This window comes from Bos grunniens, chromosome 2 (genome assembly GCF_055505025.1).
Source record: "Bos grunniens cultivar Pamir isolate PY7600 chromosome 2, Bosgru_T2T1.0, whole genome shotgun sequence".
In the NCBI taxonomy this organism is placed as follows: domain Eukaryota; kingdom Metazoa; phylum Chordata; class Mammalia; order Artiodactyla; family Bovidae; genus Bos; species Bos grunniens.
In genome coordinates, this window is record NC_141166.1 from 7,547,799 (window position 1) to 7,569,532 (window position 21,734).

The 21,734-nt window shown below is 49.7% G+C and overlaps 1 protein-coding gene across 7 annotated transcripts in view; it reads right to left on the minus strand.

Moving 5' to 3' along the window:
• Positions 1 to 21,734, minus strand: part of TCEA3 (transcription elongation factor A3) — a 51,781-nt gene that overhangs the window by 5,139 nt on the left and 24,908 nt on the right. For 3 of the 7 annotated variants that reach the window (XM_086328084.1, XM_086328104.1, XM_086328064.1), the window contains 6 exons: positions 16,542 to 16,705; positions 16,313 to 16,369; positions 12,169 to 12,323; positions 5,572 to 5,718; positions 3,814 to 3,885; positions 1,275 to 1,315 (listed from right to left, as the gene is read on the minus strand). In XM_086328084.1, the coding sequence (XP_086184210.1) occupies positions 1,307 to 1,315; positions 3,814 to 3,885; positions 5,572 to 5,718; positions 12,169 to 12,323; positions 16,313 to 16,369; positions 16,542 to 16,705 (604 nt within the window). In that variant the 3' untranslated portion in view covers positions 1,275 to 1,306. Of the gene's footprint in view, positions 1 to 1,201; positions 1,316 to 3,813; positions 3,886 to 5,571; positions 5,719 to 12,168; positions 12,324 to 13,444; positions 13,989 to 16,233; positions 16,370 to 16,541; positions 16,706 to 21,734 lie in introns of those variants that run through there. The other 4 variants (XM_086328095.1, XM_086328075.1, XM_086328054.1 and 1 more) reach the window with 2 other exon arrangements.

Here is a 21,734-nt window from a genome sequence, read left to right on the forward strand (position 1 = left end):
GCCATTTCCTTCTCCAGGGGATCTTCCTAACCCAGGGATTGAACCCATGTATCCTGCATTGGCAGGTGGATTCTTTACCACTGAGCCACCCGGGAAACCTCTTTTTGTTTCACAAGCTCTTACGAGTTAGCTATTTCAGGAAACAAGTGTCCAGGAGGCTCAGCCTAGGGCTGCTGGAAGGCCAGGGACAGTCAGAGACTGAGACTCAGGACAGATGCACCAGACCTGCTCCCAGGGCTTTTTCAGAAGGTTCCAGCTTTGCCTAAAGTTTCCTATTGGCTTAAAAAGCAAGCCAACTTCATCGTGGGAGAAGCACAACAGGGGCCTTGTGCCCTGAAGACTTCCTCTGTAGCTCAGGGCACAACAGAGCTGTGAGGAACGCATTGCCTGGGCCTGATGGGTTCCAAGGCTCAGGATCTCCCGGGGGCCACCAACTCAGGCACTGCTTCTTCACTCAGAAACTCTGAGCTCAAGATGATGTATGGCCTACCTAGAGGGACCAGGTCTGGAGTCCTCAGAGCCCTGCCCCTGACATCAGCTAGGAATAGGGAAGAGCAGAACGTTTGAGAAGAGATGAGGGGTGGGGAATAGATCTTCCTACATGGTGTGGAAGTCATGTCTGCCTTAGCCAAATTTGATGCTGTGTGCCAACTGTTCCGCAAGTGTGACTCACAGTGGAGTGGGTAAGATCTGAGTCAGTCTGGTATTTTTCAACTCAGAAAAGACTGAAAGGTTCAGATGTGAGGGAAGGAACTCAAAGCAAAGGTCTGCCAGCTACTATCAAATATACTGCCCCTTAGCTCTGGGGCTCTGAAGTCTTGAGTTTTTCTGCAAGAGGTCTGTCCACACGGACTTAGAATCACACCCGTTAGCCTCCCCCATTCGCCAGTGCCTGTCAATGTGCTTCTGCTCTACTGTGCTCAGTTGTGTCCGACCCTTTGTGACCCCATCGACTGAAGCCCACCAGGCTCCCCTTTCCGTGGAATTTTCTAGGCAAGAATACTGGAGTGGGTTGCCATTTCCTCCTCCAGCAGATCTTCCCAACCCAGGGATCGAACCCGCGTCTCCTGCAACTCCTGCATCAAAAGGGGGATTCTTTCCCTACTGAGCCACCTGGGAAGCCCATCCCTATTGATAAATGATTAGTAATTTGTAAAGGAATTCTCCCTCTGATCCCTAATGCCCCATTCAGAGTTCAGCATTTCTCTTCATCTTAATTTTTATTTTTCTCCAGTTTACGAAGGGCTTGATGGTTTCTCTTTGTTCTTCCTCACCTTGTTCACTGAAATCCTGGTTGGTGGTTCTGTCAGCAGAACTACAAAACCAAGAAGGCAACAGCGTTTTAGAACTTTCTTTGCGCCACTCAAAGAGGGTAAAGGCACGTGGAGGGGACGTGAAAGGGAAGGTGGGGTCTGGTGCCACGCAGGATTGTGTTCATTCACTCAGTCGTGCCCGACTCTTTGCGACCCCGTGGACTGTAGCCCGCCAGGCTCCTCGGTCCATGGGATTTTTCAGGCAAGAATACTGGAGTGGGTTGCCGTTTCCTCCTCCAGGGGATCTTCCCAGCCCAGGGATCAAACGTGCATCTCCTGCATTGGCAGGCAGATTCTTTACCACTGAGCCACCCGGGAAGCCTGGAGCCACACAGAGCAGTCCAGATCCCCGCCCTGTCACTCTTAGCGGCACAACCCTGAACAAATCACTCATCTGTAAAATGGGACCATAATGCCGATCCATGAAGAAAAAGATAAGCAATGAATGGAAATTTGATGCCGGACATGTGGTGGGCTCTGAATTTATGGTCAGAAACCACCATGATTATTACTCATAGCTTGGTTAGACAGCAGGCCTCCCACATGGCAGCGGACGCTACCTGGAAATTTTGTCCAAAGCCATGTAGCTGCCACCTCTAGTGGGACCTGCCTCTCCAACTTCCAAATTCCAGTTTCTCTCTGGGAATCAGGGAGGAGGAGTTGGGTTTGGAGCATGTAGAATGTCTTTTGCCCAACAGTAACACTCATAAAAGCTACTATTTATTGAGCAGTTACTCTGGGCTAAGCAGTATTAACATACATCAACTCATTTCCTCCTCATAGTCACCCTGTGAGATAAGCACCATTATAATACTTGCATTTTCACAGGGAAAGAAGTAGCTCAGACAGGTTAAATGACTTGCGAGCTCCCATGATACTAACAGGTAACAACTGTGAATAATAAGAATGGTGGTTTCTAGGCACCAGGCATATATATGCTCGGGACTTTTTTATGTGGTTGTACAGGTTGTTCACAAGAGAGCCTCCCCACAGGAGCAGGTTGGGGCTGAAACTCCATCCCTGCTGTTTCCCAAGTTCTGGACCCAAGTGCAAGGCTACATCTACCTGCAGGAAGAACACCTTTCCCTAATTTGACAAAGATACCATTTGAGCTGTCAGAGGCCCTGTTTTTTTTTCACATGTATTACCTTCTCTAATCCTCAAAATAGCTCTCTGGGCTATATTCCTACCCTTATTTTATAGATGAGGAAATCCAGGCCTAGAGAGTTCAGGGCACTTGGCAAAGTCACTTTGTGAGTGATAAAGCTAGGATTTGAGCTTGATACCCAAGCCTGTGCTTGAAACCAGTATGCCATTATCCTGGCTTCACCTCTAAGTGCTCAACAGGTGAATGAAAGAAGAAAATACATAATCATCTGACTTTTACCCTAAAAAAACATGGCAGTTCTTATGAGGCCCCAGGGCCGTCAAGGCCCTTCGTAAAGTCATAGAAAGGTCAGGAATTTGGAGCACTGTCTTTCCGTGCTCCAAACTGCTTGACTTTATGCTCGTTAACCATTTCAGTAGCTCAATTTCCTCATCTCAAAGTGAGAGTAATATTATCAATGAACATTTCTTGTAGTGGTTGCAAAGCATGTGTATGTATGTAACAGTCTTCATAATCAGCCCGGGAGAAAGGCGTTAGCATCACCCTTTAGCTCAGGGAGGTGGTGACATGCTCAGGCTCACACAGTGAGTAGGGCAGCGTGCAGATGGGAAACCAGGGCTCCTGACTCCAGTCTCACGCTCAGTCCTCGCTAAGGACCTTACAACTTTTGAAGCACCTGCCGGCTGCCCGGTGACCCAGACAGCACACAGCACACATGCATATCAGACAGCACTGGAAGGGGACATTAATCATGTGACCACACTCAGGTGGTTCAGAAGACGGGGTGGGAAGGAGCACTCCAGGAGCAGCCTTTGCTTGGCTCCCATGCCTGAAGACAAAACGGCCGCCTTTGCGGGAGCTGGGGCTGCCTGGGTGACAGCCTGGGGTAACGTAAGGCTTTTCCAGAGTTGCCTTAGGAGGGGAGGACGACCTGGGTGCATTTGAGAGCAGTGCCTGTTTGACAGGGCTCAGTCATCCCCTGGCTGTGACCGGGCTCAAAGGAAACAGCATCTGTGGAAGCACTTTGCAGAGAGGTGTGGTCCAAGTGCAGAGGGCTATTGTTTTTCCTTCCCACCCCGCCCTCCCCGCAACCCCGGGGATCTCAGGATCTCCATCTGTGTTCAAATGACAGACTTGCCCATCCTGTGATAAAATGCCGGCTGCTGTCCCCACCCCAGCTGGGTGCTTTCCAAAACAAAAACGTGCACACACATGTGTCCTCTGGCCTTGCCTTCCCAACAATGCACCGCTATCTCCAGCTCTGCAGACCTGCTCTGTGCAGGCTGGCAAACTGCTCCCCCAGCCCCCATTTGGAGCTGTGTGCCTACTACTTCTTAAGTGGGGCGGCGCCTGAGGACGACAGGGGAGGAAGAAGGATACAGACATACAGACCTTCCAGCGATTGCCACACTCGTTGCATAAGACAAAGGTTGTCATGGGCTCATCAGCGCTGCGTGTCTGCACCTGAGAGAAAAAAGAGAGCGGGACCACTCGTGAAGTCGCCCACCCCGCTCTTGGACCTGCCACGGCTCCCACTGTAGAAGTAGGTCAAATCACAGAGGCTGGCGCCGTTATTCCCACGCCACTTTGGCAGTGCCCTCACCCCTGAGACTCCATTGTGCGTGCACATGTTCTCCTCTCTCCTCGCGGGCCTGTCGGCTCCCTTCCAGTATCTCACTGGCTCAGCCTGACCTCTGCGCTCTTCTTGTTGATCCTTCTGAACTGACTGACCTCTCTTCTCTTGCTTCAAGACTCATCTCCTACAGGAAAAATGAACACACCCCGTTGGGTGGACCTCTCTGATTAGAACTGAGTGAGCTGGAAGCACTCCTAGGGATCACTCCGTTTCTTCTTCATTTTACAGGTGGAAGAACAGAAGCCCGGAGAGGAAAGAGGACTTGAAGGTCATGGGGGTATTTAGTGCTGCTTTCTGGTTTCCTATCCCTTTAACTAGACCGTTCAGGTCCAGAAACCAGGTCTGCCCCAGCAAATCCCAGGCATTTCTGGGTGTAACAACTGCTGTTCTGATTTTCTGCAGTCCACCCTGGACGGCCATGACATGTAGCAAGTTGTGGCTTTGAAGACTCTTAGCTGTGAATGGTGTCAGCTGGTGTCTGTGGGATGGGAGGGAGGCCCCGGCTAATGAGCGTGCCCAGCCGTGGGCCAGGAGGACACAGCACAGCACGGCCTTGTCACTGCAGAGCAGTGACACCCCAGCAGAGAGAACTCCGCAGACAGCAGGAACCTGCACACACATCTTTGGATTCCTGCATGGGAATTCTCCAAGGGACTCCTGGAAGGCAGGGCTGCCTATTCCTGCTGCAACCACATGTCCCCAGGGGCAAGGTGCTTGCTTGACAAGCAGATGGGGGAATGAATAGAGTTCTAGAATAACAGAAAGTGAAGTCGCTCAGTCGTGTCCGACTCTTTGCGACCCCATGGACTGTAGCCTGCCAGGCTCCTCTGTCCATGGGATTTTCCAGGCAATAGTTCTGGAGTGGATTGCCATTTCCTTCTCCAGGGGATTTTCCTGACCCAGGGATCGAACCCAGGTCTCCCGCATTGTAGACAGGCGCTTTACCGTCTGAGCCAGAATAACTGAGCACTAATCCAAATCCAAGAATATTGGTGCCTCAAGGGCATAACATGTGTAACCCAGAAACAGGAGGCCAGGCCAGGGCAGTGGTCTTCACCCTCAGGACTCAGGGCTCAGTCCCTTAGGCTTTCCCACCAAGTTGGCTGGACTGGAGGCAGAAAGGTCTGGATCTGGGCTTATTATTCTTTCTGCCACTAACCGTCTTTGCCGCTTTAGACAAAGCCTGTCCGCTCTGGACCTCAGTCTCCCCGTGTGTGAAGTGAGGAAGCAGAGTTTTTATTGCCAAGTTCTCTTCCAACCATCTGTGACTCTGCAGAAGTTCTGTGCCCCCTGTAGGTCTGGTCTTCTTATGCTGGCTGCAGGACAGATCTGGTCGCACCTCACACAGATCTGGGTGCTTCTCTCTGGGTGCTTCTCTCTGCATCTTTTCTAGAAGCCACAGATGTACCATGCTGGTGAACCAAGACGTGCCCTCTCCACAGCCTAGCATTGTAGCCCCTCCTCCCCGCTGGCGTGTCCCTCAGCTCCTTCTGGTCGCCGCCCCCACGCCATACCTGGTTGTAGGTGCAGTTCTTCTTCTTGCACTTGCTGCACTGGAAGAGGTCGGTGGTGGTGCCGCCGGTCTTGGCCATCTGGTGCTCACGGATGGCCTCTTGGGTCATGGCATTCCTCAGTTCCCTCAGCTCATCACTGGCCATTTCCTGGAGAAAAAGGAGTGTGCCCTTCAGGGCTAGGGAGCCCCCAGGAGCTCTACCCCACACCTGGGTTTCAGGGAGCTTGAACAGAGGAAGGGGGACATTCTGGACTGGAAGGAAGCCTGGCCCTGTCCCGGCTGGGGCAAGGCTTTACCGGAAGAGTCCCCGTTCTGCCTCTGGGTGGCAGGTAAAACCCCGGGCTCTGACCAGGCCAAGTACAGCAGGGCAAGTACGGGACAGCACAAGACAAACAGCGTCCGCCCAGAGTCAACAATCTCGTGTACATTTTCTCAGCTCTGGTGCTCACAACGCCCGCCAAGGACCTCAGGAACCTGCTTGAACCTTCCTGCTTAAGCTTATTTGACCACTGACCCCGTGATCTGTGATGTTCCCATGTCCTTCCGGGCTGGACTTGACTGAAAGCCTGTCTAAGCTGTGATTACCATTCAGCCAGGCCATTGTGCCTGGTGGGAACCTTGGCCTCAACTCTCTACAACTTACTGCAGCTACCCCACCCAAGCAGGACCTGAGGCTCCTGGGTTCACACCACTGACTGCTCACCTGTGATTGCATCATGGAACATCTTTTTCTACAACGTTCCTATAGAATAGAGCCTCCTATCTCCTGTCAGCTCCCTGTAGACACCCAGTCTATGCATTATCCAGGCCCTCCCCTTTGTTTTGTCTATCTCCCTAGACATCTCACTTGCCTTCACCTTCTTCCAGAAGAGAGGGGGACACCCAAGCTGGAGAGAGCTCTAGTTAGCCTCGGTTTAGGGGGAGGAAGATGGCTGAAGCTAATTTTTTTTTTTTTTGGCTTCAGCACATAGCATGTAGAATCTTAGTTCCCTGCTAGGGATGGAACCCATGCTCCCTGAAGTGGAAGTGTGGCGTCCTAACCACTGGACTGCCAGGGAATCCCCTGAACCTAATGTTAAAAGAGAATCTGGGGAGCTCCTTGGTGGTCCAGTGGTTAGGACTTGGTGCTTTCACTGCTGTGGACAAGGTTCAATCCTTGGTCCGGGAGCTGAGATCCTACACACCTTGTGGCATTTACCAAATTTCAAAAAAATAATAAGAGAGGATTTGGCACTGGCTAAACATTTTAATTACTACCATTTAGCCTGACCCCTTAAATCGTGGAGAACAGAGTTGGCCTAAAGGTCAAACAAATCTTGTGTGCTGATTTCTGCATTATAACCAATTGTGTTTCCTGATAAAATGCAGATTCCTATGAATCCAAAACTCTATGGGCAGGCCCAGGAATATGCATTTTTACTAGTGCCCCCAAGTTATCATTGGAGAAGGAAATGGCAACCCACTTCAGTATTCTTGCCTAGAGAATCCCAGGGATGGGGGAGCCCTAGTGGGCTGCCGTCTATGGGGTTGCACAGAGTTGGACACGACTGAAGCGACTTCGCAGTAGCAGCCAAGTCATCCTGTGTACATGAAAGCTGAACTCCTAGTGTGTCAAGTGCAAGGACCAGGTCCTAACCACGGGCAGGGGTATAGACATAGCAAGTCATCATGCTCAGTTGTTTCCAACTCTTTTCAACCCCGCAGACTGTAGCCTGCCAGGCTCCTCTGTCCATAGGATTTCCCAGGTAAGAACACTGGAATGGGTCGCCATTCCTTCTCCAGAGGATCTTTCCGACCCAGGGATCGAACCCACGGTTCCTGCAGCTCCTGTACTGCAGGTAGATTCTTTACTGCTGAGCCACTGGGAAAGCCCACAAGTCAACCCCAGGCTATATAAGCAAAAAGCAGCTGACTTTAATGTTGGGGGACTTTCCAGAGCATACTATATTTGTTCTTTCAAAGGGTATTGGATATCAATCTCTTGAATGCCTTTCACAGCACTGACACGCTGGTAAACTGGCTTTGGCCACGGCGGGTGGCTGATTTGTAGCATCCACGAATTTCCATGGCGTAAACAATCCCACCACAGCCTTTCAAGCTACTGATGTGATGTAACTGAACACAGAGTTGGGAACAGCTACACACGATCATCGCTCTGGAGCTGGTAGGCACCGACAGTGCACCACTGCCCCTAAGCCCTATGGACTGAGAGATGATTTGGTTCCTGTCTCCAGGTATTTGGCTCCTGTCTCCAAGCACTGACCTAAGATTTCAAGACAGTGTTGTTGTTCAGCTGCTCAGTGGTGTCTGATTCTGCAACCCCATGGACTGCAGCACACCGGGCTTCCCTGTCCTTCACTATTTCTGGAGTTGCTCAGACTCATCCATTGAGTCAGTGATGCCATCCAACCATGTCATCCTCTGTCACCCCCTTCTCCTCCTGCCCTCAGTCTTTCCCAGCATCAGGGTCTTTGGAACTAAAGCAAAGGTCTGCAAAGTGCAGGGAAAGCCTGACTAGTGGCTAACTGCCTGGGGGCAGGGAGGCTCATTAAAGAAATTGACACCTTCACCAGACTTGAAAGATAAGCACAACTTCCCAAGGGGCATGGCACATTCCAGAGGAAGAGAATAATAGATGTGAGAGATCAGAGGACAAGACTAACGTGTTTGAGGAAGGGTATTTGGGGTGGGTTCAAGGTGAGGAATGTGGGAGACCAGGCCAGGGTCAGACTGTTCCAGCTAAGAAACAGACCAGGAAATCAACTAAACTTCAATTTAAAAAGAGAGTGAGAGAGAGAACAGGATAAAAAAAAAAAAAAATCTATCCACTCACCAATCCATTTACCTATCTTTGCCTGCCTTATTTAGGAAGCACATCAGAGACACATGGAGTCAGTACAGTAATATGAAAAATAAGGTTGAAAATGAGGGAAGTAAGCGATGACACTGGATCTTCACGTCATGTACAAGGTGAATTTGAAACATATTTGTTGAGCACTTAAGACTGAGCGACTTCACTCTCACTTTTCACCTTCATGCATTGGAGAAGGAAATGGCAACCCACTCCAGTGTTCTTGCCTGGAGAATCCCAGGGATGGCGGAGCCTGGTGGGCTGCCGTCTATGGGGTCGCACAGAGTCGGACACAACTGAAGGGACTTAGTAGTAGTAGTAGTAGTAGTAGTAAGACACAGCAGGCACTGGCCTTGACGCTGGGAGCAGACAAAGCCCCTCTCCCTGCAGGCTGTCAATGTATCCACTCAACAGTTCTAAGGGATATTTCAGAATCCACCCCATTTTCTGAATCACCTGGGTGTGAGAGGAAAAGCAGAACAAAGGAAACATGAGGGCATCAGGTGGAGCAGGAAAGAGACATAGAAAAGGAGTTAGGGAGACCCAGGAGGCAGAGAGGGATGGCCAGTCACACGTGCACATCCGCTTCGCCAGGCTCTGTCTGATGGGAGGCCCTGTCTTCTGAGCCACCGCATAGCAGGCAGCCCAACCCCAAGCTGTTATTTTTCTTATTGGAGCAACAATGGTCCTGTTCAGTTCAGTCGCTCAGTCGTGTCTGACTCTTTGCAACCCCAAGGACTGCAGCACTCCAGGCCTCCCTGTCCATCACAAACTCCCAGAGTTTACTCAACCTCATGTCCATCAAGTTGGTGATGCCATCCAACCACCTCGTCCTCTGTCGTCCCCTTCTCCTGTCCTCAATCTTTCCCAGCATCAGGGTCTTTTCCAATGAGTCAGTTCTTCACATCAGATGGCCAAAGTATTGGAGTTTCAGCTTCAGCATCAGTCCTTCCAATGAATATTCAGGACTGATTTCCTTTAGGATGGACTGGTTGGATCTCCTGGCAGTCCAAGGGACTCTCCAGTCTTCTCCAACATCACAGTTCAAAAGCATCAATTCCTCAGCACTCAGCTTTCTTTGTAGTCCAAGCTGTTATTTTTCTTATTGGAGCGAAAATGGTCCTGTATTTCATTATTATTATTTTGGCTGTGCTAGGTCTTCGTTGTTACGAAGGCTTTTCTCTAGTTGTGGTGAGTGAGGGCTGCTCTCCCGTTGTGGTGCCTGGGCTTCCCACTGCAGTGGCTTCTCTCGTTGCAGACCATGGGCTCTGGGGCGCACACAGGCTTCCGTAGTTGTAGTTCCTGGGCCCTAGGGCACAGGCTCAATAGTTGTGGCCCACGGGCTTAGCTGCTCCTCAGCATGGGAGCTTCCCGGATTAGGGATCAAACCCATGACTTCTGCATTGCAGGTGGATTCTTTACCACTGAGCCACCAGGGAAGCCCTGATCCTATATTTCTTATAGAAATTTCCTGCCTAGAGTAGAAGCTGACCCCAAGAAGAAGGCCCTCTGGACCTCTGTTGCCTGGGGTGCTGGCGGGGGCCCTTTGGTGGCTGGCACTGGCAATCCCTGGGGAGGCCTGGTGTGGTCCTGGGTTGCTGTCCTTGGCCTGGTCAGCCTCTTCTTGGGCCTGTTGATCACCTGATTCTCTTGCCCTGTTCTAGTGAATAGTCCTTGGATGGGGCCAGAGTTGGCTGGTTACTTTGCTGAGACTTCTGGAGCCTTTGTCCTAACTCAGGCACCCAGCTCTGTTCCAGCCTCGGGCTTCTGGGAACTTGCCAGGCGTGGCTCACACCCATGTCTACACCTTGCGGTTGGTTTTCCAGGGCCCGGTTTCCCAATGTCTCTGCGACCGCCTGTAAGACACTCTGATGATAGCATTCTCATGACACACGCACAGAGGCAAAGGGACCCCAGAGCCACAGAGTGAGAGGCAGACGGAAACGCAGGCTGGGTTCCCATCTAAGTTGCAGCGCCACCTCACAAGGAAAGAGGATACTGTTAAGCCAAGTTGCATGTGTAACCCTGGGTATATGTTGTTGCTGCTGCTGCTACTGCTAAGTCGCTTCAGTCGTGTCCGACTCTGTGTGACCCTGTAGACGGCAGCCCACCAAGGCTCCCCGTCCCTGGGATTCTCCAGGCAAAAATACTGGAGTGGGTTGCCATTTCCTTCTCCAGGGGATCTTCCCAACCCCGGGATCGAACCCAGGTCTCCCGCATTGCAGGCAGACGCTTTAACCTCTGAGCCACCAGGGAAGCCCCTTTAAACGCTTTACATGTGTTAACTCATTCTGTCCTTCGTGAGATAGCTGTTATTCCCAATTTACAGATGAGAAAACTGAGGCATAGAGAGGTAAAGTGGCTGGTCTAAGATCACATAGCTCAGCGGCAGAGGCAGAAGTCAAACCAGGGCAGTTTGGTGCAGCTCCCAAGCTTCTAACCACTGCACATACTCCCTCAAACAGGCTTGTTCCCTTTTCCTTCCCTTAGTGACTCCTTCACACTGGGTCAATCCTTCCTTCCTATTAAGTTCCCACAGTGGCTCTATCATGGCAGCCACCACCTCTGTATGAAATATATCTGTATACATGTCTGTTGTGCTCCACAGAGTCAGGGACTCTGATTCAGACTTGGGCCCAGAGCTGGGGAATGGGATGTAGGACTGAACGAGGCAGAAGAGGGAGGCAGATCACAAAGCAGGGAGGAGGGACTTCCCTGGTGGTCCAGTCGTTAAGAAGCTGCCTTCCTATGTGGGGGACGCTTGCTCCTTGGAAGAAAAGCTATGACCAACCTAGACAGCATATTAAAAACCACAGACATTACTTTGCTGACAAAGGTCCGTCTAGTCAAAGCTATGGTTTTTCCAGTATTCATGTATGGATGTGAGAGCTGGACTATAAAGAAAGCTGAGAGCCAAAGAATTGATGCTTTTGAACTGTGGTGTTGGAGAAGCCTCTTGAGAGTCCCTTGGACTGCAAGGAGATCCAACCAGTCCATTCTAAAGGAAATCCTAAAGCTGAAGCTCCAATACTTTGGCCACCTGATGAGATGAGCCCACTCATTGGAAAAGACCCCCATGCTGGGAAATATTGAAGGCAGGAGGAGAAGGGGGAAAGAGAAGAGGAGATGGTTGGATAGTGTTACCGACTCAATGGACATTGGTTTGAGCAAGCTCTGGGAGACAGTGAAGGACAGGGAAGCCTGGCATGCTGCAGTCCACGAGGTCGCAGAGTCAGACACAACCGAGCTACTGAACAACATGTGGCGGATGCAGGTGCAGGGGAGCTAAGACCCCACGTGCCACGGAGCAACAGCCCGAGCGCCACGTCTGCGCTGCGATGAAGACCCGGCGCAGCCAAAACAAAAACAAGCAAACAAACGAACTAAAGTGGGGAGGAGCAGATGCTCCGAGGCTGAACAGCTTGGCTCCTGGCATCACCCTTTTCTGGCTGTGTGCACAGGCGAATCAGTTAAATCCTCTGAACTTCAGTGTCCTCACCTGTAAGACTGGAGATGATAAACATTTCTGCCTCCATTGGTGTGAAGCTAAACTGGCCCATGTGCCTGAAGCGATGAGCGCAATGCTGAATGCCTGGGAGCTGTGTTCACTGTTCTGACCCAGAGGCCCTGAGGGATGGGGCGTCCGAGATGGTCCCTAGCTAAGGTAGCCCCTGGCTTATCACTGCGTCGCAAGCCTCTGCCTCTCAGCCTTGGGCAAGACTGGAGGGGCCCCGGCCCTGCCCTCACCTCTGCTGTCATCTTGGCAATGAGCCCCGCGGAGATGGCCCCACTGAGCACGTTCCGCCTCAGGCCGGGATTCCTGGGGTCCTTGAGGTTGCTGATGCGGCTGCGTACGCGGTTCCGGTACTTCATGTCCGTGCTCTTGAGCTCCTGGTAGATACGTGACACAGTCAAGGGCCAGCCAGCCACTCATAGAGGGGCCCGGGAGCATGGGGAGCCAGTCCCTGAAGCCTGAGGAGCCCCAAGGCCATCTCTCTCTTTCCTTGGACTCAGCTCACCCCAAGTGCTCGAGTGAGTACCCCCAACTTGGACAGGGGTCAGACCCCTTCATGGCCTCTGACTCCCCAAGTCAGGGTCCTCACGTGGGCATTTGGGATCAGCCACATATCGGGGACAGGAAATAGCCTTCAAGGTGAGATCGGGTCATCACAAGCGCTGTGGGGCCAGGGACCCCAGGAATGGGCAGTCTGGGTTTGTTTGAGCCTCCTGTGTGACCTCAGGTGAGCCCACGACCTCTTTGTGCCTCGGCTTCCCTCTCCGTAAAACACAGGTTGTCATGAGGATTCCCTGAGCTAAGCTGCACGCTGCACTCGTGTGGTGGTTGGGGCGCGTCAAATGCTCAACTTTTAGGGGCTTAGATGATAGTGATGACGATGACCCCCTAGTTTGGAAGGGCTCCTGGACACTTTTAAGTCCAGATGTCAGAGGAAAACATCAGATTGGGGGCCACGTGTCTAAGGCTCTAGGAAGTATTACAATAAAGAACGCATTGGCTTTTGTTTCATCTGGTGTCCGAGCACATTACAACACAGAACAACCTCCCCTTCCTCTCTTTTTCTCTAGGAATACCTATTGCAGAACGCACTTTGGGAATTGCTGGTCAGTTACTTTGCTCATTAATAGATGAGGAAGCTGAGGCTCAGAAAGGGTACAGGCCCTTGCTCAAGGTCACAGGGCACATTCCCGGCAGAGGCAGGGCTGGAAGCCAGACTCCCTCCTGACGGTAACACTCTCTTCTCCACTCACCCAGCAGGAAGTCACCCCTGGCCACCGACCACAGGGAGTTCTCTGTCCAGAAGCTGCATCCCAGATGGGCCTCCTCCTTGCTCCCTCCCCCTCCTCCCTCCTCCAGAGGAGCTCAGGGAACACAGCCACATTTTCTTGGCCTCCGCGAAGCCAAGAAGAATCAGGAAGATGAAGCCTTTTCTGGGAAAAGCCCTATATATACGAGAAAGAAACTGTGGGGAATGTGGAGAAACAGACACAGCTGGCTAGCTCCAAGTGGTGGGAGGGAAGGTGGTGGTATTTATTTTTTCTGTTTTTGTTTGTATAGTACAATAAAATCTGAGAAGGAAGAATATGCTCTCATGCACTTGGAAGCCCCAGTATTTGTTTAAAAATCTTATGTGTTTGGGATCCTTGGAAGTGGAGATGTGCTTGATAAGTGGGGACAGCAGGGCTGAGGATCCTTTCGTCCGCCTCTTCCTGAGTCTGCCTCCTTTCATCAAGGTCGCAGAGGAGGATGAGGCGGAGCAGACCCAGGCATCACTGACCTCCTGCCCCCCCTCCCCGCAACCTCCTCCCCACCCCGACATGAGCACATGTGAGCCCCAAGGCTGCCATGTTCGTCCAGGCCCCCAAACTCCTCCTCCCTCTGACCTCCCACCACCTATGAACAAAGAGCTGAAGGGTTGTTGGTGCAGCTCTGATGGCCTTTCCTTCAGAAGAGGGTCATTCAGAGGACGGAAGGCCATCAGCGGAGGCCATGCACTGGGTCATCTTCTCTAACTGGGCTTGAAGGTGGAGGGACCTTCTCGGAGGGACAACTGTTCGGGAGAAAACAAAGATGAAGCTCGTAATAGCTCTGATGCCTCGTGTTCTGTGTTCCTGAATTAATTAGAAATTTTGAGAGTGAACTTGGACAGGAATGAGATTAGTTCAAGAAGTGCTGGTTAATAACCAAATGATGGTGGAGGGAAACTCCCAGGAGATGTGTTGGAGGCTATTAGGGTGGTTCTTAGGCAAGAGATCGAGGGAGGCAAATCTGTTTTCTGAGACTGGCCCCTGTACCTTCCCTAACCTGCTGAGCCCCTAGGTAGAGCCCAGGAGGCCAGGAAAGGGCCTCAATGGGACACTCACACCCCTGTTCCCTGGGGAGTCTGTCCCCAGCCTCCACACTTCTTTGATATGCAAAGATTTGTCTCCAGTAAAAGGAATTCTATGCATTCACTCAGTGGGGCACAGTGTGGAGGCCCTTCTTCTCTCAAGACAGAAATCTTGGGACTTCCCTGGTGGTTCAGTGGTTAGAACACCATGTTTCCAGTGCAGGGGGCCTGGGTTCTATCCCTGATTGGGGAACTAAGGCCCAGCAAGCTCAAGGCATTGCTAAAACAACACAGCAAGTAAGTGTCAGTAAGTAACTCCTGGTCACTCAGTCTTGTCCAACTCCACGAGCCCATGGACCGTAGCCTTCCAGGCTCCTCTGCCCGTGGGACTTTCCCGGCAAGACAACAAAAAAAAGCAACAAAAAAACTTTCAGTTCAATTGGCCAGACCACACCGCAGACATCTCCTCTGTCTATACAAGGCTGCTTTCAGATGGTGGGAGCATGGCATATAGGGGAAGAACTCAGGACATGGAATCCAAAGACTAAGGTTTTCAGTTCAGCTTTGACACTCAGTAGTTCCCGAGCCTCAGTTGCCTCATCTGTAAACTGGGAACAACAGCCCCTGCCTCACAGAGATTGTTTTAAGTGTTAACAGAGGTTGTTATTGTTCAGCCACTAAGTCTTGTCTGACTCTTGGTGACCCCATGAAGCTCGCCAGGTTTCACTATCCTTCACTATCCCCTAGAGTTTGCTCAAACTCATGTCCACTGAGTCAACGATGCCAACCAATCATCTCATCCTCCATTATCCCCTTCTCCTCCTGCCCTCAATCTTTCCCAGCATCAGGGTCTTTTTCAGCAAGTCAGCTCTTTGCATCAGGTGGCCAAAGTATTGGAGTTTCAGCTTCAGCATCAGTCTTTCCAATGAATATTCAAGACTGATTTCCTTTAGGATTGGCTGCTTTGATCTCCTTGTAGTCCAAGGAACTCTCAAGAATCTTCTCCAGCACCACAATTCAAAAACGGCAATTATTTGATGTTCAGTATTCTTTATGGTCCAACTCTCACATCCATACATGACTACTGGAAAAACCATAGCTTTGACTATAAGGACCTTTGTTGGCAAAGTGATGTCTCTGCTTTTGAATATGCTGCCTAGGTTTGTCATAGCTTTTCTTCCAAGGAGCAAGCGTCCTCTAATTTCACGGCTGCAGTCACCATCCTCAGTGATTCTGGAGCCCAAGAAAATAAAGTCTGTCACTCTCCACTTTTTTACCTGATGCCACGATCTTCATTTTTTGAATGCTGAGATTTAAGTCAGCTTTTTCACTCTCTTCTTTCACTTTCATCAAGAGACCCTTTAGTTCCTCTTCGCTTTCTGCCATTAGGGTGGTATCATTTGCATATCTGAGGTTATTGATATTTCTCCCGGCAATCTACAGAGGTAGGAAGTGTCGACTGACCAAGACACAGAGCCTGATACTTGGGGGGTCAAAGATGGGAGTTGTTATCTTCAGAGGAGGAAGAGAGGGAAGGCTGAACGTGAGGAATGCTGTCCTCTCTTTGTGTCTCACCTCCTCGATGATGTCACAACCCAGACCTGTCAAGACACAGCCTCTCTGAGCCCTGAGCCCTCGGGTTCTTTTTATTTTTGGCTGTTTTTCTGGCTGTTACAGCTTGCATGATCTTAGTTCCCCGATAAGGGATTGAACCCAGGCCCCTGGCAGTGAAAGCGTGGAGTCCTAACCACTGGATGTTCAGGGAAGTCCCAACCTTCAGGTTGTAGAGTCACACTTGCTGGGTTCAAATCTTAATTATGCCAGTACTATTAGCTGATGGGCGTTGGCAAGGACTTACCTGCTCTGAGCCTCAGTTAACCTCACCTGTAAAATGAGGGAACCTTCCCTGTGAGATTGCTCTCCACATGAAATGAGGTACTGCTTCTAAACAGCCTAGCCCACTCACTGTCCTGGATCCCTTGCATTTGGGACACCTGCTGCTGGACAGTTTAGGCACCCACAGCCCTGGCACAGCTCAAGGATATGATCTTCAATTTCTGATGCCATCTTGTCACAGTTGACTCCATAGTCCTTGTAATCATCTAAAAGAGATTCGGGAAACATAGGCATCAGTTGAAGATGACCTTGGCAGTGAAGCCTGTTTGTACAGGGGACTCCAGCATCTTGTACCACTTTCATGGTGTGGAGAAAAACCACCTCTCCCAGATCTTGGGGAGCCCTTCCCTCCCCGGCCACTGGTTCAGGCTCTCTCACCATCCGCCTTCAGAGCCGCAGAGAGCATCTCCACACACTTGTCCCGGACGGAGTCCCCCGTGAGATAGCAGGGCGCCAGGAGGCAGACGGAGGGGGTGAACGTGGGGCTCGAGGGGCTGCTGGGTGTTCTGGGGGTCTCCGCTTTTGATTTGCTGCTGTTTGATCTGAGGATGACAACCAGTAACAGACATGTTGACAACAAGCAAATAAAGCATTTTGTTGAGCACCAGTGTTTTCATGGATGATCTCCTTTAATCCTCATAAAAACTCTATGAGGAAGGTGCTATTTTAGGCACTTGACATGGATCATCTCATTTAATCCTCTGAGGTTGGTACTATACTTATCCCCACTTTACAGTTGTATTTTAAAGTGTGTTTTAGAGAGAGAGAGAGAGATGTGCACATCTGGAAACCAGCAGAACCAGAATTGAAACCCAGGTGGGTGAACACTGGTACCCAGGCACTTAGCCAACCGCTGTGCTCTGCTGAGAGGTTGCAGAGCACTGTCCGATGCCAATAATTCTATCACCCACCATGCTAGCTGCTCTCTCTCATCTGCTCTCATAGAACCGTCTGTTTACTCATTCGATAAATATTAGGCATCTATTCTCCAGGTACTGTGCTGAGAACAAGGCATAAAGCAGACAAGTCAGAAGAGTTCCTTCGCACAAGGAGCTATAGTCCAGTGAAAAATGAATTTACCACCAGTTAATTGGCTTTTGACTGAACTGAACTGAATTGCCTTTCACCATGTGTCAGGAACTGTGCAAGGCCCTTTAGGAGCATTTTCTAATTTGGACCTCAGAGCAGTCCTTGGAGGTAGATACTGTAATCACCACCATTTGCAGATGAAGAAACAAGGGACAGATCTGCCTAAAGTTACACTGCTAAGATTTGAAACCAGATCTATCTGATTCCAATGCCTGTGCTCTTAACTCCTATGATACACCACCTAAGAATCATCCCGTTTTGGTTTTGGCTTAAAAGGCCACAAATATATATGCACTGGAGGGATAACCATGTTTCCTAGTCAGCTCAGGCTGCCATAATAAAATACTATAGACTACGTTACTTAGCAGCAATTCATTTCTCACAATTCTGGAGACTGGGAAGTCTAAGATCAAGGTGTCCGTTAATCTGATTTCTGGCCAGAGCTCTCTTCTGGGCTTTATACAGCCACCTTCTTGCTAAGCCCTCACATGGTGGAGAAAGAGCAAGTAAGTTCTGAAGTGTCTTTTCAGTTCAGTTCAGTTCAGTTCAGTTGCTCAGTCATGTCCAACTCTTTGCAACCCCATGAACTGCAGCATGCCAGGCCTCCCTGTCCATCACCAACTCCTGGAGTCCACCCAAACCCATGTCCATTCTATTGGTGATGCCATCCAACCATCTCATCCTCTGTTGTCCCCTTCTTTTCCTGCCTTCAATCTTTCCCAGCATCAGGGTCTTTTCCAGTGAGTCAGCTCTTCACATCAGGTGGCCAAAGTATTGGAGTTTCAGCTTCAACATCAGTCCCTCCAATGAACACCCAGGACTTATCTCCTTTAAGGACGCTAATCCTACTGGATCAGGGCTCCATCCTTATGACCTTATTTAACCTTAATTACCTCCCTAATGGCCCTATGTCCAAATACAGTCATGTTGGGGGGGGGGGTTTGGGATTTTAACATATGAATTCTGGGAAATCACAGACTTTCAAACAGTAACACCATTTCAAAAACTTTTTTTTTTTTTTTGGGCTGCACTGCATGGCATGCAGGATCTTAGTTCCCCAACCAGGGACTGAATCCACACCCCTTGCAGTGGAAGCTCAGAGTCTTAACCACTAGACTGCCAGTGAAGTCCTAACACCAGGTTAATAGCAATTCTCTCTCTTAGATGGGATTACAGGAGATTTTCACTTTCTTCTTTCACATACATATTTTCTAAGTCTGCCCTAAAGAACATATCTGCTTTTGTCATGAGACACACCTTTCTTTTTGGTTTGTAATATTTGACAATCATGAGTGGTCCCTCTGTGCTGATGGCTCAGATAGGAAGTTTCCCGTCTTCCTATTCTCCAGTAAAAGTGGAGGCAACCTGAGTGTCCAGGGCTTCCCAGGTGGTGTGATGGGAAATCCAACTGCCAATGCAGGTTCAATCCCTGGGTCAGAAAGATCCCTTGGAGAAGGAAATGGCAAAACACTCCAGTAGTCTTGCCTGGAGAATCCCACGCACAGAGGAGCCTGGCGGGCTACAGTCCACGGGGTCACAAAGAGTCGGACATGACTGAGTGACTGAGCACACACATAAAGCTGAGTGTCTGTCCATCAGTTTATGAATGTATAAACAAACTGTGGTATGTAATACAACAGAATATTATTCAGCTATAAAAGGAACAGAATTCTGAAACATGTTACTTAGAAGACATTATGATGAGTGAAATAAGCCAAATACAAAAGGACAAATACTGTAAGCCTCCACTCATATGAAGTCATATGAAGTACCTAGGGTAGTCAAATTCATAGAGACAGAATGCAGAAAGGTGTTGGGAGGAACAGAGAATGGAGAGTTATTGTTTAATTGGAAGGAAAGTTATGACCAACCTAGACAGCATATTCAAAAGCAGAGACATTACTTTGCCAACAAAGGTCCATCTAGTCAAGGCTATGGTTTTTACAGTGGTCATGTATGGATGTGAGAGTTGGACTATAAAGAAAGCTGAGAGCCGAAGAATTGATGGTTCTGAACTGTGGTGTTGGAGAAGACTCTTGAGAGTTCCTTGGACTGCAAGGAGATCCAACCAGTCCATCCTAAAGGAGATCAGTCCTGGGTGTTTATTGGAAGGACTGATGTTGAAGCTGAAACTCCAATACTTTGGCCACCTGATGTGAAGAGCTGACTCACTGGAAAAGACCCTGATGCTGGGAAAGATTGAGGGCAGGAGGAGAAGGGGACAGAGGATGAGATGGTTGGATGGCATCATTGACTCGATGGACATGGGTTTGGGTGGACTCTGGGAGCTGGTGACGGACAGGGAGGCCTGGCGTCCTGCGGTTCATGGGGTCTCAAAGAGTTGGACACGGCTGAGCAACTGAACTGAATTGAACTGATAGAGTTTTAGTTTTGAATGATGAAAAAGTTCTGGAGATGGAAGGTGGTGATGGATATACAACAATGTCAGCATACTTAATACTAGTGATTTGTATACTTAAAAATGATTAAAATGGGTAAGTTTTATGTTATATATATTTTACCACAATAAAAAAAAATCTGTATAGTAAGTTCAATGAATAAGAGCAGCCAGAAACCCTGAAATAAGTGATGGCAACTAATCTGTTTTAAATACTGGGTTGGCCAATAAGTTCATTAGGTTTTTCTATAGGACATAACTGAGAAATCCGAACGAACTTTTTGGCCAACCCCATATTTGGCAAATCTTTTCTTTTTTTGATGTGGACCATTTTTAAAAAGTCTTTTGAATTTGTTACAACATTGCTTCTGTTTTATGTTTTGGCTTCTGGGCCACAAGGCATGTAGGATCTTAGCTCCCCAGCCAGGGACAGAACCTGCGTGCCCTGCATTTGAAAGGCAAAGTCTTAACTACTGGACTGCCAGAGAAGTCCCATTTGCTAAATCTTAATTCATTGGAAATGATGAAATATCTTTTTTTTTTTTTTGGTCTCATGCTGCAGGAAAAAAAAACGGTTAAAGTGGCGAATTCTTTGGTGGTCCAGACTTTAAGGACTTTGCACTTTCACTGCTGAGGGTACGGATTCGATCCCTGGTCTGGGAACTGAAATCCCACAGGCTTCTTGATGGCCCAAAAAAAGGTGGTGGGTTTGAAATGGTAAATTTTGTTATATATACTACTTTGAAGTGAAAGTCGCTCAGTCGTGTCTGACTCTTTGCGACCCCGTGGACTATACAGTCTATGGACTTCTCCAGGCCAGAATAGTGGAGTGGGTAGCCTTTCCCTTCTCCAGATATACTACTTTACCACTGTATAAAAAAAGAGTGAAGTGCCGATACACGTAACCAAAAAAACCAGGCCGAGGCTCAGACTCCACCCGCTTGTCGGTCGCTTTTGGTTCCTGTGAGCAGGTGCTGGGCGGTACAATGAGAGCATCACCTAGATTCCTGGTGGTGGCCCCAGGCATCAGAATGTCAGGCCTTCCTGAGTGGCATGAGAAAGGTCAAACAGGTCATACGACCCTGTAATGTGGCCCAAGAAATTCAGTGAGGGATGGGGCCGGGAGTTGGCCACCAGAGGAGTGGATGGGAAAACGAATTCTTGGGAGAAATTTGTGGAAGCGTGGAAGTCCATGGTTTGTATGGGCAGGACTGAGGGGCTCAGGGCAGCTGAAGGAGGAGAGCGAGGGAGCTGGGGAAAAAGGATTTCTGGCCAGACTCTGGAGTGTGTTAAAGATGCTAATAACAAAAGCCATCATTTACTGCCTGTTTGCTACTTATTCCACTCCATAACCCTGAGAGTCATAAGTAACTGGCCCCATTTTACATACCAGAGGATGGAGAGATAACTGTACCGCACTCTCCCTTTCAGAGCTGTTTCCACACTACTCTTGGGGTGGGGGCCAGTCAAGACCTCTCTGCCTTCTTCTCTTGGCTCTTCCCACTCTCCTCTTTCAGTAACCCATCAGGATCTGCCAGTCAGTCCTCATGCTTCCAAGGAAAAACTGACTCATCAGAGTTGAAGAAGTGAGTCACTTCTTCCACTCCACCACGCTGACCCCTTGTGGAAGGGCCCAAAGGACTGCTGTTTCCCAAAATCCAAGGGGCACCATCCTCATTGTCACCTGGGTACCTCTTGAAGTTGTACAGTGCACAACCTGGGCAGCTGTCCTAGGCAGCTCTGGAGATACGGATGCACTTCTTTCTTTCAGGAAAATGGTGCTGGACTTCTCAAAGGTCAAGCCCAAGAAATTCTGTCTGGGAGTGAGGCTGGTTGAGTAGCCCAAGCTTCCCAGTGTTAAAAAACCTGGGGTGGGACTTCCCTGGTGGTCCAGTGGTTAAGAATCAGTCTGCTAAGACAGGAGACGCAGATTCAATCCCTGCTCCAGGAAGATTCCACATGCCGAGGGACAACTAAGCCCGTGCGCTACAACCACTGAAGCCCCAGAGCCTGTGCTGGGCAACAAGAGAAGCCACTGCAGTAAGAAGCCCATGCACCGTAAGTAGCTCTCCGTAACTAGAGAA